The sequence below is a fragment of the Mustelus asterias genome, chromosome 1, assembly GCF_964213995.1.
Source record: "Mustelus asterias chromosome 1, sMusAst1.hap1.1, whole genome shotgun sequence".
NCBI classification, from domain to species: domain Eukaryota; kingdom Metazoa; phylum Chordata; class Chondrichthyes; order Carcharhiniformes; family Triakidae; genus Mustelus; species Mustelus asterias.
Window position 1 is genome coordinate 126671043 of NC_135801.1, and position 18735 is coordinate 126689777.

The window sequence follows — 18735 nt, forward strand, 5'->3', positions numbered from 1 at the left end:
CCTCCATACCAGGCAACATCTTGGTAAATCTTTTCTGTATCCTCGCCAAAGCCTCCACGTCCTTCTGGTAGTGTGACGACCAGAATTGAACACTATATTCCAAGTGCAGCCCAACTAAGCTTCTATAAAGCTACAACATGACTTGCCAATTTTTAAACACAGTACCCCGGCCGATGAAGGCAAGCAAGCCGTAAGCCTTCTTGACTACCTTCTCCACCTGCATTGCCACTTTCAGAGACCCGTGTACCTGTACACCCAGATCCCTTTGCCTATCAATACTCTTAAGGGTTCTGCCATTTACTGTGCATTTCCTATCTGTATTAGATCTTCCAAAATGTATTACCTCACATTTGTCCAGATTAAACTCCATCTGCCATCTCTCCGCCCAAGTCTCCAACTGATCTATATCCTGCTGTATCCTCTGATGGTCCTCATCGCTATCTGCAAATCCACCAACCTTTGTGTCGTCCGCAAACTTATTGATCAATCCAGTTACATTTTCCTCCAAATCATTTAGATATATTACAAACAGCAAAGGTCCTAGCACTGATCCCTGAGGAACACCACTTGTCAGAGCCCTCCATTCAGAAATGCACCCTTCCACTGCTACCCTCTGTCTTCTTTGACCAAGCCAGTTTTGTATCCACCTTGCCAGCTCATCTCTGATCCCATGCGGCTTCACCTTCTGCACTAGTCTGCCATGAGGGACCTTGTCTAAGGCCTTACTGAAGTCCATGTGGACAACATCCACTACCCTACCCTCATCAATCATCTTTGTCACTTCCACGAAAAACTCGATCAAGTTAGTGAGACATGACCTCCCCTTCACAAAACCATGTTGCCTCTCACTAATACATCCACTTATTTCCAAGTGGGAATAAATCCTGTCCCGAAGAATCCGCTCCAATAATTTCCCTACCACTGATGCAAGGCTCACCGGCCTGTAATTACCTGGATTATTCTTGCTACCTTTCTTAAACAATTTGTTTGTGAACTGGCTCAGTCAGATTCATGGGACGGTTGACTAACAAGACATTCTGTATGGTAAACTGGCCAGTGAGTCACGACCTTGTGCGTGTCCATACCTGCACTATAAGGACACCTGCAAACACAATATGAAGATGGTTGACATTTATGCTGACAATCAGGAGATAGTCACTGAAGGCCATGATCTCTGGCTGTTTAGAAGGGCATTGGAACAGACAATCAGAAATGAAATTCTCAGCGAGCCAAGAAAAGAGCCCAGAGAAAAAAGTGCAACAAAACCATGCATCTTCTCAGCCCATTGTCGTTTTCTGCAGCAAATGGGGATCCTGAGCCACAACAGATGGCACTCAACACAGAGCTGGCCACTATGGCACAAACCATTGTCTCATGAGACAGAAGGCTGCAGCCCCAGAGTGTTGTGAATGTTTCTTCATTATATATCTTTAAGGTAGAGGCGGTCCAATTTTGGTGTCTCGGAAGCAAGGGATATGGGCAGCAGTCGGGAAAGGGGAGTTGAAGCTGAACATCAGCCATGATCATATTAATTGGTGGAACTGGATCAATGAGCTGTATGGTCTACTCCTGTTCCATTTCTTATGTTCTTATGAATTAAGACTTTTTTTTAAGCTATAGATTCTTGTGATTAAAAAGCCAATCACACAAAATAATTTATCTCAGCTATATTAGAAGCAATAATGATCACAAGCATAAAACCTGTAGCCCGAATGAAAGCAATCATCTATAACAATTATATAGCTATACCACTCGAACAAATCTATTTAGAGCACAATGTATTTCATTAAAATAATAATTTGAAACCGTGAACTGCAGCATAATAATTAGCCTTTTATCCTTATTTTAAAAAAACACGGCTCTTACATTTCTTGACTTATTTTTAGGTTATTTCATGATAACCAAATCTAACTGCAAAAGGGTGGGAGCAGTAAATGAGATGCTGAACAGCCACAAGGCTTTGGAGCCGCAGACTACAAACCCATGAATTAGTCTGACACTTCACTGTACTACTGAGGGAGTGCTGCATTGTCACAGAAATCGAGAGAAGACATTACATCAAGGCCCATCCACCCATTTAGGCAAATATAAAATAACTCACACATCTATTGTGGAGTGGAGCAAGGGCTCTTTCCTGCTGTAGTTGCCAACATTTATCCAGCAATCAACTCCAGTAAAGACAAATTAACTGGTTATTTATCCTTCTGCTGTTTCTGGCATCTTTCATAAATAAATTGGCGGCTGCATTTGTCTACAAATAGCTGTGAAACCAATGCCTTCGAAAATTCTATGTTTGTGTAAGGCATCATATTATTATAAGTTCTGTCTTTCCTACTGTAACACAAACAGGCAACTACCTTCCTATTTATCTTTCAGAACACGATATTATAATTTTTAGAAGCAATTTATTGCGTACTAATGTAGTTCCATTAAGTTTTCAACAGATAGGAAAGCCCATTCATCTGTGACATGACACGTCAAGCAAAAGGATATTAAAAATATGAAATTCATATATTTTCTGATAGCAAGTTATGAAATGGACCTACATTAGTCTCTAGAGTAGGAAATAACTGAAAGAGAAATACATCACCTTCAAAGATATATGTTGACAAAATTAATTAATTTATTCAATTGCTCTTTTACTGACTGATGCCCAAATCGGATACATACCAGTATTTATTTATAGGATACTGCGCAGAAAGTTACGGAATGGTAATTAAGGTTTTAAAATATTGCTTTGTCCCACCTTTTCCACTTGTTTTGCAATTGCGGCACTGCGGCACAGTGGTTAGCACTGTTGCCTTGCAGTGCCAGGGACCCGGGTTCGATTCCCGGCTTGGATCACTGTCTGTGTGGAATTTGCACGTTCTCCCCGTATCTGGGTTTCCTCCGGGTGCTCCGGTTTCCTCCCACTAAAAGATATGCTGGTTAGGTGTATTGACTCGAACAGGCACCGGAGTGTGATGACATAGGGAATTTCACAGTAACTTCATTGCAGTATTAATGCAAACATTACTTGTGACTAATAAATAAACTTTACTTTACTTTGGTAGAGAAATTAGTTTAAGGAAGTTGGTCATTTGTTATCATTCACATTTTGTTTCCTTTTTACTATCAATTTCCTCCTCTCACTTTCTGAAAGATTATGGACAATGCTGGCAAGACAGCATTTCTTGTCCCTTCTTTGTTGTCCTGAGAAGGAGATGGTGGCTTTTACCTTAAACTGCAGCATGTGGTGATACTGCTCACACAGCAATAGCAAGGGAATTCCAAATAGCAAAGGAGTAATAATTTGTGACAAAATCAGGATATTATGACCTGGGTAGAAACATCAAAGTAATTGCATTCCATGGCTCTTTTCTTACTTAAAGCAAATTTGATGAATTGCTGTAATATGTAGGTAGATGGTACAAACTTAAGATGGTACAGATTCCATGAGCTGAGATGGAGGAATATATACTGAGTCCAGTAGCAGGGGCAATGAAGTGGATGTTTTGTCCTGGATAGTGCTGAGTTGCTTGCGTGCTGTTGCGGCCACAACTGTCCCCATGAGTGGCACGATCCTGGCATTTGTAGAGACTTTGATGAAACAGATGAGAAACTTGTTGCAGCTTCAGCCGTGCTCTTGTAGCCAGGGTTGATATGATTAGTCTAGTTTGACCTGGTCAGGAGTGGCCTCCACCCCCATATGTTGATATTGAGACCTTTGATAATTATGGTGTGATTGAAGCTCAGGGGAAGGTGGTTAATGCCTGTGCTAATATGGTGCAATGATATCTGGCACTGTATTGTCCATGTCCTGCTGTAGTCTGACATGAGTCGCTTTATTATTAGACAACTTTTAATAATCAGCAAATAGCTCCATCCCTAATGTAATGAAGGTCATTAATGAAGGAGCTGAAGATAGTCAAGAAACTACTGAAGCAATGTCCAGGGACTTTGCCTGCCAGCAATCAAGAGAGTCAACCTGACTAATTTCCCTTAGTTATATATTGAGTTCAATTTTACGAGAGCTCCATAGGGTCATTCTTAGTTATGTCATCTCTCCTCTCAACATCTTCTCTTGGATTAAGGATATGATGCAATCTGGAACCAAACAGTTCAGGCAAAACTCAACCTGAATAGCAATGAGCAGGTTTTGGTAACTAGGTTTGCTTTACAGGATTATTGATGACTCTTTCCATGACTTTGCTCATGACTGGGAGAAAGTTGATAAGAGTAGTAGTTGGATATTTAGATCTGCTCTGTCTTTTTGTGGAAAGGATATCCTTCTTAATTGTTAAGTAGATATCACAAGTAAGTCTGCAGTGGAACAGCTTGGCTATGGAGGGGTTAGTTCTGGTATGGAATAGGATATGGCGCTCGACTCATCGATCGACAGTTCCGACGCGCCACAGCGAAAAACCGCACCGACCTCCTCGGAAGACAAACACGGAACACGGTGGACAGAGTACCCTTCAATGTCCAGTACTTCCCCGGAGCGGAGAAGCTACAACATCTTGTCCCGAGCCTTCAAATTGTCATGGATGAAGACGAACATCTCGCCAAGGCCATCCCCACTTCTTGCCTTCAAACAACCGCGCAACCGCAGACCATTGTCCGCAGCAAACTACCTAGCCTTCAGGAGAACAGTGACCACGACACCACACAACCCAGCCACAGCAATCTCTGCAAGATGTGCCGGATCATCGACACGGATGCCATCATCTTACATGAGAACACCATCCACCAGGTACACAGTACATACTCTTGCAACTCAGCCAACGTTGTCTACCTGATAGGCAGTAAGAAGTTTAACAACACCAGGTTAAAGTCCAACAGGTTTATTTGGTAGCAAAAGCCACACAAGCTTTCGGAGCTCCAAGCCCCTTCTTCAGGTGAGTTGGAATCCTGATACGCTGCAGGAAAGGATGTCCCGAGGCATGGTACATTGGGGAGACCATGCAGATGCCACGACAACGGATGAATGAACACCGCTCGACAATCACCAGGCAAGAGTGTTCTCTTCCTGTTGAGGAACACTTCAGCGGTCACGGGCATTCGGCCTCTGATCTTCGGGTAAGCATACTCCAAGGCGGCCTTCACGACACACAACAACGCAGAGTCACTGAGCAGAAACTGATAGCCAAGTTCCGCACACATGGGGACGGCCTCAACCGGGATCTTGGGTTCATGTCACACTTTCATGTGAAAGGAGAAAAGTTTAAAGGGAATATTAGGGGGGGCTTCTTCACGCAGAGAGTGGTGGGAGTGTGGAATGAGCTGCCGGATAAAGTGGTAAATGCAGGGTCACTTTTAACATTTAAGAGAAACTTGGACGGGTTCATGGATGAGAGGGGTGTGGAGGGATATGGCCCAAGTGCAGGTCAGTGGGACTAGGCAAAAAATGGTTCGGCACATACAAGAAGGGCCTGATTCTGAGCTGTAATTTTCTACGGTTCTATCTGTAACCCCACGACTTGCCTGGGCTTGCAAAATCTCATTAACTGTCCTGTCTGGAGACAGTACACATCTCTTTAACCTGTGCTTAACGCTCTCTCCACTCACACTGTCTGTACCTTTAAGACTTGATTACCTGTAAAGACTCGCATTCCAACCATTATTTTGTAAATTGAGTTTGTGTCTTTATATGCCCGGTTTGTGAATAGAACTCCCACTCATCTGACGAAGGGGCAGCACTCCGAAAGCTAGTGGCTTTTGCTACCAAATAAACCTGTTGGACTTTAACCTGGTGTTGTGAGACTTCTTACTGTGTTTACCCCAGTCCAATGCCGACATCTCCACATCATGGAACTGGAGCCAGGATCTTGCTGGAAACTATATTCTTTGCAGTTGTATAGTGCTCCCATGTGGAGTGCACTGAATGCCCAAATAGGACACATACCAGTATTTATTGCAAAATATCATCTATGATGAAAACCTCTGGATCTGCACTGATATTTACAAACACTTCAATCTTGCCCCTTTCATGTAGAATGAAGGCTCCACCATGGTTGAAGATGATGTTCATGAAGCTTCCTACTCACAGAGTGATTATGACATCATTGTGAATGAAGAGGGTAGTATTTGTGGTCTGTGGAATAATCCATTTGATACCCAGTTCATTTACCAAAGTGACCTTTCTAGTCCTGTAATAACCTTACAGATAATCCTACACAATTTAGGCATATTGATATTAAATTGCAGATAAAGGAAGAAGAGTGGTCTAATTAAAAGCTTATTGGTGACCTATATATGAGAGGAATGGACAAGTACATATTCACAAGTAAAAATCACTACCTGAAATGACACTACCTGAAGGACACACTCTCTTCTCACTCTCCATCATGACAGCATCAACTCATCCCCTCCCTTCCACTTTGTACTCTGCTCTTCTGAAGATATTACCTGATGCTGAGATATAACTTGATAGTGGCCTCTCAATTCCAGCACAGCGCTTTAGTATTCATTTTTCATTTGGTAAAATGGACATTTAGACTGTAGATAAATATAAAACAATCAAAGCCCTAAATTGACACACACCTTTCCAGTAGGAATCACTGGTTAATGAAAGGAGGATTCACTCTATTCCTGGCAGACACAAACCAATTGTGACATCCCCAACATCAGGCTCTCACCAAGAAAGCAAGATGGAAAATCAAAGAAAAGTTGAAAGATGGAAATAGAAGGCAATAACATTTATAGAAAGTGGTGAGACAGGCTTAGTTTGAAAATTATACAAGACAGAAATAACTAGGAATGCAATGAGTTCAACTGTTCTGGAAACTGGAAAAAATTGAATGAGGATAGGAGAGGGGAGAGGCACAGGAGTAGGGATGTTGATGGACTAGCAATCCAGACACCTACGCCTAAAGCTCTGGGGACAGAGATCCAAATCCCACCATTGTCTACTAGCATAAAAACCCATCAGGGTCACCAATGTCCTTTAGAGAAGGAAATCTACTAATCTTACCTGGTGTGGCCTACGTGCAACTCCAAAGCCACGGCAACATGGCTCATTGAAATGGCCGAAAAGAACTCAGTGGCATCAAACCGCTATGAACTCGAGAAGGAATGAAACCTAACTGGCCACAAGCATTATTGACCAAGCTACCAGAAACAACAATGGCAAACCCCGAGCCTTGACAATCCTGCAAATTCCTCTTCAGTAACATTCACCAACATCATCATCCCATCAGACTACTTGGCTGAAAGCACTGGAAATTGCAAAGGCTATGGAGCCCTGACAACATTCCAGCAATAGTACTGAAGAAAAATGCACCAGAACTAGCTGCACCAAGCTGTTGCAGTACAACCACAACACAGGCATCCAATGTGCAAAATTGTCCAGGTGTGCTGAAGCAGTCCATGCAGCAACACCTGAACACCATTCAGACTTGGGCTGACAAGTGAAAGTAACATTCACAACACTCAAGTACCAGAAAATCCATGACCATCTCACAATCCAGCCTCCCATCCATTGACTCTGTCTACACTTCCCGCTGCCTTGGCAAAGCAGCCAGCATAATTAAGGACCCCACACACCCCGGACATTCTCTCTTCCACCTTCTTCCTTCGGGAAAAGGATACAAAAGTCAGAGGGTACATACCAACCGACTCAAGAACAGCTTCTTCCCTACTGCTCAGACTTTTGAATGAACATAGAACAGTACAGCACAGTACACGATGTGGTGCCGAACCTTTTCCTAACCCAAGATCAAGCTATCCCACTCCCTATCATTCTAGTGTGCTCCATGGGCCTACCCAATAACCGCTTGAAAGTTCCTAAAGTGTCCGACTCCACTATCACAGCAGGCAGTCCATTCCACACCCCAACCACTCTCTGAATAAAGAACCTGCCTTGTACATCCCTCCTATATCTCCCACCACGAACCTTACAGTTATGCCCCCTAGTAACAGCTACATCCACCCGAGGAAATAGTCTCTGAACGTCCACTCTATCCCCCTCATCATCTTATAAACCTCTATTAAGTTGCCCCTTATCCTCCTCCACTCTAAAGAGAACAGCCCTAGCTCCCTCCACCTTCCCTCATAAGACCTACCCTCCAAACCAGGCAGCATCCTGGTAAATCTCCTTTGCACTCTTTCCAGTGCTTCCACATCCTTCTTATAGTGAGGTGATCAGAACTGCACACAATATTCCAAATGTGGTCTCACCAAGGTCCTGTACAGTTGCAGCATAACCCCACAGCTCTTAAACTCAAACCCCCGTTAATAAACGCTAACACACTATAGACCTTCTTCACGGTTCTATCCACTTGAGTGGCAACCTTCAGAGATCTGTGGATATGAACCCCAAGATCTCTCTGTTCCTCCACATTCCTCAGAACCCTACCTTTGACCCTGTAATCCGCATTCAAATTTGTCCTACCAAAATGAATCACCTCGCACTTATCAGGGTTAAACTCCATCTGCCATTTTTCGGCCCAGCTCTGCATCCTATCAATGTCTCTTTGCAGCCTACAACAGCCCTCCACCTCATCCACTACTCCACCAATCTTGGCGTCATCCGCAAATTTACTGATCCACCCTTCAGCCCCCTCCTCCAAGTCATTTATAAAAATCACAAATAGCAGAGGACCCAGCACTGATCCTTGTGGTACATCGCTGGTAACTGGTCTCCAGTCTGAAAATTTTCCATCCACCACCATCCTCTGTCTTCTATGAGATAAGATGTGGAGATGCCGGCGTTGGACTGGGGTAAACACAGTAAGAAGTTTAACAACACCAGGTTAAGGTCCAACAGGTTTATTTGGTAGCAAAAGCCACAAGCTTTCTATGGATTGCGACAACGGATGAAAGAACACCGCTCGACAATCACCAGGCAAGACTGTTCTCTTCCTGTTGGGGAACACTTCAGCGGTCACGGGCCTCTGATATTCAGGTAAGCGTTCTCCAAGGCGGCCTTCACGACACACGACAGCGCAGAGTCACTGAGCAGAAACTGATAGCCAAGTTCCGCACACATGAGGACGGCCTCAACCGGGATATTGGGTTATCTGTAATCTGTAATCCCCACAGCTTGCCTGGACCTGCAGAGTCTCACTGGCTGTCCTGTCTGGAGACAATACACATCTCTTTAGTCTGTCTTGATGCTCTCTCCACTCACATTATTTGTATCTTATAGACTTGATTAGCTGTAAGTATTCGCATTCCAACCATTATTCTGTAAATTGAGTTTGTGTCTTTATATGCCCTGTTTGTGAACAGAATTTCCACTCACCTGAGGAAGGGGCTTAAGGCTCCGAAAGCTTGTATGGCTTTTGCTACCTAATAAACCTGTTGGACTTTAACCTGGTGTTGTTAAACTTCTTTCTATGAGATAGCCAGTTACTTATCCAATCAGCCAAATTTCCTTCTATCCTACACCTCCTTACTTTCTTCATGAGCCGACCATGGGGGACCTTATCACCCGCCTTACTAAAATCCATGTATATGACATCAACTGCTCTACCTTCATCGACACACTTAGTTACCTCCTCAAAAAATTCAATCAAATTTGTGAGGCAAGACTTACCCTTCACAAATGAACTTACCTTGCATTAAGTTGATCTTTCTCTACACCCTAGCTATGACTGTAACACTACATTCTGCACTCTCTCATTTCCTTCTCTATGTTTTTGTCTGTATAGCATGCAAGAAACAATACTTTTCACTATGTTAATACATGTGACAATAATAAATCAAATTAAATTCAACATCTTGGGAGTTACAGTTGACCAACAAGTAAATTGGATCACCAATATAAAGGCTGTGGTTACAAGAGCAAGTTAGAAGCTAGAAACTAAGTGGACTGTAACTTAGCTCCAAAAATGTTCATCACCTGCAAGGCACAACACAAGAGTGTAATGGAATACTCTCCACTTGCCTGAATGGATGCAGCTCCAATGCTCAAGAAACTCGGCACCATCCAGGGCAAAGCAGCCTGCATGATTGGCACCCCATCCACCATCTTCAACATTCACTCCCTCCACCATTAACAGTGCAGGCAGTGTGTATGTAACATCTACAAGATTCACTACAACTACTCACCAAGGCTCCTTCCACAGCACTTTCCATACTCACAATGTCTACCACCTAGAAAGACCAGAGCAACTAACGCATGGGAACACCATCTACTGCAAGCTCCTCTCCAATCCACACAGCATCCTGACCTGGAACTATATTACCTTTGCTTTTATGTCATGGGTCAAAATCATGGAATTCCCTTCCTAACAGCACCATGGGTATTACTACAACAGATGTCCTGCAGCAGTTCAAGAAGATGGCTCAACACCATCTTCTCAAAAGGGCAATTAGGGATAGGCAGTAGATGGTGACCTAGCCAGCCACACCCACACCTGTGAAAATAATTTTTAAAAGTTATGCAATGAGTCTCGATTGTAGCACAGTCAGGATCTCGGAAAGAGACAATATTTGGAAGGAATGTAAGAATGCAAGAGTGGAGTTTAGGGTTGAACTAAAAAACAGGAGGTGCCAAAAGGGTCAGAGCCTTTGCAAATGGTGAATATTTGTCAAATTGCTTCCGCCATACAGGAAAAGCAATGGCAGTCATTCCTGAAGGAGGACTCAAACACAGTTTATGTTAGTCTCCTGTGAATATAGATGATCTATACAGTTACTCCACTCAAAATTAAGATCCGATGCTGGTGCTCCATCAAAATGAAAAACACTGCACCATTTAGTGTGAAATATTTTCCTATTTAATTTATGATTGCCACTGATGTGTCCTCATATTAAATAATTCAAGAAATATTTCCCTCTATCCCAGGAGGAGGATTACACAACCTTGTAAATATCTAAGAGACAGATTTTATGCTGCTTTAAGGACTGCAGAGCTGGAGAAAACATGTTTTTCAATATTGTTGTTTTGGCAGGTCTGTCAGAGAACAACCATCACAGAAAAATACACATTTCATGTTGAAGACCAACAATCTTTTTATTTTTTTCAATGACAACAACAAACAGATAAAATGTTCCACCTCAGTTTTGAATGCTGTCAAAATCAGTTTATTCAATTAGGGGAATTACTTTAGGTGTTGTATGAACTCACATGCGTATAATGTATACATTATTATATGTGCACATCAAAAAGTCATGCCAAGAATTTGGAGAAAAGGAATCAATGTCAAAATTCTCTGAGTACAGAAGTGATTATAATACCTGACACGTATGATCCCTGCTATGTTCATAGAAACACAGAAAATAGAAGCAGGAGTCGGTCAATCAGCCCTTCAGGCCTCCTCCACCATTCATTTTGATGGCTGATCATCTTATCCTCAAACTATGACCCCCAGCTCCGGACTTCCCCACCATTGGGAACATTGTTTCTGAATCTACCCTGTGTAACCCTGTTAGAATTTTGAAATTTTCTATGAGATCCTCTCACTCTAAACGCCAATAATCCTAACCAATTTAGTCTCTCCTCATATGACATACCTGCCATCCCAGGAATCAGCTTGATAAACCTTTGCTATACTCCCTCTATAACAAGGACATCCTTCCTCATAAGGACACCAAAACTGCACACAATACTCAAGGTGTGGCCTCACCACGCCCAGTACAATCGCAAAACCTTCTTACTCCTATACTCAAATCCTCTCGCTATGAAGGCCAGAATACCTTCTTTACTGCCTGCTGTACCTGTGTGCTTATTTTCAGCAGCTAATGCACGAGGACACCAAGATCTCGCTGAGAATCGGCCTCTCTTAGTTTACACCCAGATAATAATCTGCCTTCCTCTTATTGCGACCAAAGTGGATAGCCTCACATTTATCCCCATTATACGACATCTGCCACGCATATGCCCAATCACTCAGCCTATCCAAATCACACTGAAACATCTCTGCATCCTCCTCACAGCTCATCTTCTCACCCAACTTTGCATAATCTCCAAATTTGTGGATAATACATTTCGTTCCTTCTTCCAAATCATTAATATATAATGTGAACAGTTGGGATCCTACCACAGATCCCTGCAATACCCCACTAGTCTCTGCCTACCAATCCGAAAAAACCCCATTTATGCCAACTCTTTGCTTCGTCTGCTAACTAGCTTCCTATCCAACTCAAAACACCACCCGCAATCCGACGCGCTTTAACTTCACATCGTAGTCTGCTATGTGAGACCTTGCCGAAAGCCTTCTGAAAGTCTAAGTAGACCACATCCATCGGTTCTCCTTGATCAACTTTATTGGTTACATCCTCAAAGAACTGCAGTAGATTCATCAAGCATTTCCTTCCTAAATCCATGCTGACTTTGTCTGAGTATACCACTGCCTTCCAAATGCTGAGCTATGAAATCCTTGATAATGGATTCTAGCAACATCCCCAGTACTGATGTTAGACTCACTGGTCTATTGTTCCCTGTTTGCTTTCTACCTCCCTTTTTGAATAGCAGGCTTACATTAGCTAACCTCCAATCTGTAGGAACCAGTCCAGAGTCCAAAGAATTTTAGAAAATGACCACCAATGGATCTACCATTTTAGGGCCACTTCCTTAAGTGCTCTGGGATGAAGATTATCAGGCCCTGATAATTTCCCCAAAACTATTTCTTTGCTCATATGGATTTCCTTCAGCTCCTCAGTAAAACCTGTTTCTCTCAGTACTTCTAATACATTATTCATGTCTTTCTTTGTGGGTCATTTTCAAGGTTTAGTTCCAGTTTTTGAACTAAAATGGTGCCTAGGATAATGGGGGACAGGGAAGAATGTGGATTTAATTCCACAAACAGATCAGGTATAATCTTACTGAATAATGGGGCAGGCCCAAGGGTCGAAATGGCCTACTCCATCTCTTATTTGATGACCTTCTTCTGGGGTGTCATCAAATTTTGCATGATAAATCCATCTGGGTGGAGCAGTCTCAATGGGTCAAATGGCCTACTTCGCTTACATCTCATGGTCTGACGGTATAAATTGTCAGAAGCTATGAACCATGGAATAACAAAGATGCACAAAAATAACAATGAACAGATACAAAGATTAATTAAAAAGCGAATGGAATTTTAGCCTTCCCTCAATGGGAGCTGGATTAAAACAGTTTAAAGAAAATCTCATTTCCCCTCAGATCTTTTGTCATATAGTTGCCACTGAAGGTAATGTTTTAAAGAGCAGATCCAGATCCTGCAATTTTTCAAAAGAATCTAACAACACTGGGAGATCGAGAAATTAGGTTTTTTTTAAGAACTTTGTGAGCTATTTGATTTAAAACATTGTTCATTTCTTTAGAATGTTGTAGGTGGTCCCAGTTATTGCCGTAGGATATTTTTACAGCTTTCAAAACATGAGCAACATTATCAGCACTAGTTGTTAAATGTGGATAGGCCTCAAGCCTCTTCATAGAGATCAAAGCTCTTAACAAAAAAATACATTGATCCTGATTTGTAATTAGAATATCAACCAGGCAGACAAAAGCCAAAACTCCACAATTGTAATAACACTAAGTTAACACAACGTTGCAAAGCTCCTACCGAGTGTCATCTTGTCTTAGATGCGTAATGGAAGAAGTTTCTCCTTATTTACTCCATCAAAATCCTTGACCTATATTAAATCTTCTTTTATCTGTCTTCGCTCTTAATGAGAACAATCCCAGGTGCTCTGCTCTCCCTGCATAACCCAAGTTTTTAGCAAATTTGGTGGGCGAGTGGAATCGACTGCCGTCAGTGGTGGTGGAGGCAAACTCAATAGGGTCTTTAAGAGACTCCTGGAAGAGTGCATGGGACTTAATAGGATGGAGGGTTATAGGTAGGCCTAGAAGGTAGGGATATGTTCGGCACAACTTGTGCCTGTTTTGTGCTGTAGTTTTTCTTTCTTTCTTCTAAATTCCCTTTGCACCATTTTCAAGGCCTTGAGATCCTTTTTGCAGGATAGTGCTCAGATTTGGACACAATGCTCCCTAGTACTCCTTAGCAAGGATTTATAAAGGTTTAGCATAACTTCCTTGCCTGTGTTTCATGGGCAGGATTTTCCAATTTTGCCTACCCAGAGATCTGAAATTCCCCCCAAGGTCAACGGACATCTAAATGGTCCATGAAATTGTCCAAATTGTCCATTCCACCTGTGATGACTCCAGCAGCAGGAGGAACCAGAAAACGTACCCCTGTGTCTTGACTGATAAAGGCAGTAAACACTCAAAGGTTTATTTGATTTCTCCTCATAAATAAAGTTTCTTGTCCCTTAGTGAATCTCTATTGCACACTTTCAACATTACTCATCCATAACTGAATATTCCAATTGACACCTCACTGATAACGTATATCGATTTAGTATTATTTCTGCACAAAATAACCTATTTATAAACTCAAAAATCCACATATTCTGCTTAAAAAATACAATTGCCGTTTGTCTGGTCACTTAAGTATTTATCAGATCCAAAAATCTACACCATTTGGCGTATCTTTTTCATTCCTTAGGCTTGCACTTAAAATGGATGGCTTCACATTCATTTACATTAAACTTCAAATAAGATCAATTTACCCAAACATTTCCATCCTCTGAAAATCTCTTGCATTCCTCTTCAATCAAACATGCTCAGTTTTTGTGCTATCTGCAAATTTTGATTGTGTTCCCTGTAATCAATTCCCAACCATTAAAAAATATTGGAAATAAAACACTAAGATAACACCTGGGAAATACCACTTTTGTTCTTCTGTCAGTGTGGCATGCTTGGCAAAGCCAGCATTTATTGCCAATCCCTATTCGCCCTTGAAATGAGTGCCTTGCTAATTTCATTTCAGTCGGCAGTTAAGAGTCAACCACATTGCTGTGGGTCTGGAGTCACATGTCGGCCTGATGTAAGGATGGAGATTTCCTTCCCTAAAGGACATTAGTGAACAGATGGGTTTTTACAACAATTGATAGTTTAATGGTCACCATTACTGAAACTAGATTTCAATTCCAGATTTCATTAATTTAAATTCCACCATCTCCCCTGTTCATGTCCCATATCCAAAGATATTAATTAGCCGCACTTTACTTTTAAATTAAATTCCTATTCACATTGTGCAATTCTTGGATTATCTCCCAAAATAATTTTGCTACCTTCCCTCCTCCCTTCACAAGAATCCTATGAATCGTCCCTTCGACCCTGGGCAGAATTTTACGGCCCATCCCACCAGCGGGGTTTTCCAGTCTTGCTGAAGTCAATGGACCTTTGAACATCCCACCACACCCCAAAGGAGCCATAAAACTGCATGCCCATGTATTTGTTTCAAGACTTAAATCCTCCCTCCGCCAATAAGTGCCAAGGGCTGTTCTTTTAAATGAAAAACATGTGAATATAAGCCTTTAGCACTGAACATTTAAAAATACTTACATCTTGAAACAGTTTCTTATCTGCTACCAGTTTTTTGGATGACAGAGTCTTAGTGACGTGATAAAACGTAAGCAATGCTCTGTGTTGACGGAGATCATCCTGCACTTTTACAGATTCTAACAATGTGGGAATTAGTTCTGGCCAGTGCCGAGGACAATCTAGCCTGGCAACTTTAGCAATCAGTACTCCAATTTGGGTTGCGATCTGTAATGACATAAAGCACAAACAAGACAAATTATTTAATTCAGGAACAGTCCATGAAAGAAGTGCAAAACAAAACAAAACAATGATGTTATGCTCTACAAAGCCAATATATGCAGCTTTCAGAAATCAGCTTTCAGATTTTAAAGAAAGTTTTTGCCGAACTAATTTCAATTACCAACAAATAAAGTAGATACAGGTTATTGGCAAAATATTTCATCAAATCAGAAATGCATTGGCTTACAAGGTGAACGCTTTCAGGGGCCTGTACTCTATTTTAATCAACACGGTTGCATCCAAAGGATAAAGATAATTCAAAAAGTAATATCTGTGTTCTACAAATCTAAAAATCAAAATAGATGGAAAATTGCATTCCGCTTCTGAAGAACACAATAAACTATGACTAAAAATATGCAGAGGACGGATCTTAATGAGGATGATCCAGGCTGTGGAGTTCACTAACTCTCAGTAAACCAGAAATATAGAAGTGACAGCTGGGCACAAAGTGAACCCAAAATACATAACCAGAGATCAATCAGATGAGCTGTGATCCAGGGTCTCATTTCCATGATTGGATGCATTTGAAGAACCCCCTGGAAATATGCAAACAGCGAGAGATTGTGTTCTGGTGGCAATTCTTCCAAAGCAAAGAAGTGTCTGGTCATTTATTAATACTATCGGTAAGCAGGTTTTTGCATCATCAACATCCAAAATGTTTGAGGGGGAGTATCAAGGGGCTACAAAGGTTACAAATAGACAAAGTAAACATGACCTCACAGCTACTTCATTTCTCAACCAGCAGTGGTTCCCCACAAAGCAATACTGATCGAAATGCTCACGCAGCCCATTGCATGTTAAATGTGGCACTAGTTATCAAATACGCATATATGCTCACATACACCAACTCAAATACATAAATACATACATATAAACAAACAGACATCTTGATTGCCACTCTCAAAGGATCAGAAAAATTACATCTTTTTTCACCCATCACTATTCTAAGTTCCCATTCTACAACAAGACAGGACTGCATGGTGGCAGAGTGGCTAGCACCACTGCCACAGGGCGGCTGCGATCGAGGTTCAATTCCAGCCTTAGGTGACTGAGTAGAGTTGTAGGTCCTCCGGTTTCCTCCCACAGTCCATTCTGCAGGTGACGCCACAGTAAATGCGCGGGGTTATGGGAATAGGGGAGGGGTCGGCCTGGGTAAGATGCTTTTGCAGAGAGTTACATAGAAACATAAAAACCAGAAGCAGGAGTGGGCCATTCAGCCCTTCAAGCCTGCTCCACCATTTATTTTGATCATGGCTGATCAAATTCAATATCCTGTACCCCTCCCTTTTCTCCCCCCCCCCCCCCCCCCAACTCCCCCACCATATCCTTTGATCCTTTTAGCCCCATTACATAGAAACGCAGAAACTAAAAGCAGGAGTGGGTTATTTGGCCCTTCGAGTCTGCTCCGCTATTCATTTTGATCAGCGAATTCAATATCCAGATTCCCCCTTCCCCCTATATCCCTCAATCCCTTTTGCCCGAAGAGCTTTATCTAATTTCTTCTCAAAATCAGACAACGTTTTGACCTCAACTACATTCTGCGGTAGTGAATTCCACACATTCACCACCCTCTGGGTGAAGAAATTTCTTCTCACCTCAGTTCTAAAAGATTTACCCCTTTTCCTCAAACTATGACACATAGTTCTGGACTCCCCCACCATTGGGAACATTCTTTCTAAATCTATCCTGTCTAAGCCTGTTAGAACTTAATAAGTTTCTATGAGATCCCCTCTTATTCCTCAAAACTCCAGTGAATATAATACGAACCAACTTAGTGTCTCTAATGACAGACCCGCCATCCCAGGAATCAGCCTGGTGAACCTTCACTGTACTCCGTTTCCTCTATATCAAGGACATTCTTCCTCAAATAAGGACACCAAAACTGCACACAATATTCCAGATGTGACTTCAGCAATGTCCTATACAATTGCAGCAAAACATCCTTATCCCTACATTCAAATCCTCTCACCATGAAGGCCAACGCACCATTTGCCTTCTTTACTGCCTGCTGTACCTATGCGCTTACTTTCAGCGACTGATGCACGAGGATGCAAAGGTCTCGTTGAGCATCCACCTCTCTCAATTTATATCCATTCAAGTAATAATCTGCCTTCCTATTACTGCTGCCAAAGTGAATAACCTTACATTTATCCACATTATACTGCATCTGCCATGCAGATGCCCACACATTCAGCCTGCCCAAATCACGCTGAAACATCTCTGCATCCTCCTCACAGCTGATATTCCCACCCAACTTTGTAGCATCTGCCAATCTGTAGAAAATACATTCAGTTCCCGCTTCCAAATCATTAATATATGTTAACAGTTGGGGTCCTAGTACAGATCACTGTAGAACTCCACTAGTGACTGACTGCCAGTCAGAAAAAGACCCATTTATGCCAACTCTTTGCTTCCTATCTGCTAACCAGCTTTCTATCCATCTCAAGACATTACCTGCAATTCCATGTGCTTTAACTTTACATGGGGCGGCACAGTGGTTAGCACTGCTAAGACTTATCTAGATAGCCACATGAACGGAGTGGGAATGGAGGGATACAAAAGAATGGTCTAGTTTGAACCAGGGAGCAGCGCGGGCTTGGAAGGCCGAAGGGCCTGTTCCTGTGCTGTATTGTTCTTTGTTCACTGCTGCTTCACAGCTCCAGGGACCTGGATTCGATTCCCGGCTTGGGTCACTGTCTGTGTGGAGTTTGCACATCCTCCTCGTGTCTGCGTGGGTTTCCTCCGGGTGCTCCGGTTTCCTCCCACAGTCCAAAGATGTGCGGGTTAGGTTGATTGGCCATGCTAAAATTGCCCCTTAAGTGTCCTGAGATACGTAGGTTAGAGGGATTAGCGGGTAAATGTGTAGGGATATAGGGGTAGGGCCTGGGTGGGATTGTGGTCGGTGCAGACTCGATGGGCCAGATGGCCTCTTCCTGCACTGTAGGGTTTCTATGATTTCTATGATAGTAGTCTGTTATGTGAGACCTTGTTGAAGGCCTTCTGAAAGTCGAAATAAACCACATCCACTGGCTCTCCTTGGTCAACTCTACTAGTTGCAGCCTCAAAAAATTCCAGTAGAGTCATCAAGCATTATTTTCCTTTTGCAAATCCATGCTGACTTTGTTGAATTATACCTCAGTCCTCCAAATGCCGAGTTGTGA

General features: G+C 42.3%; 1 protein-coding gene across 12 annotated transcripts in view; it reads right to left on the bottom strand.

The window, feature by feature from the left end:
• The window catches only part of ipo11 (importin 11), a 548937-nt gene that overhangs the window by 441483 nt on the left and 88719 nt on the right, over positions 1-18735 (bottom strand). For all 12 annotated transcript variants that reach the window (XM_078218342.1, XM_078218361.1, XM_078218371.1 and 9 more), the window contains one exon: positions 15317-15520. In XM_078218342.1, coding sequence (XP_078074468.1) covers positions 15317-15520 — 204 coding nt within the window. The remainder of the gene's footprint in view (positions 1-15316; positions 15521-18735) is intronic.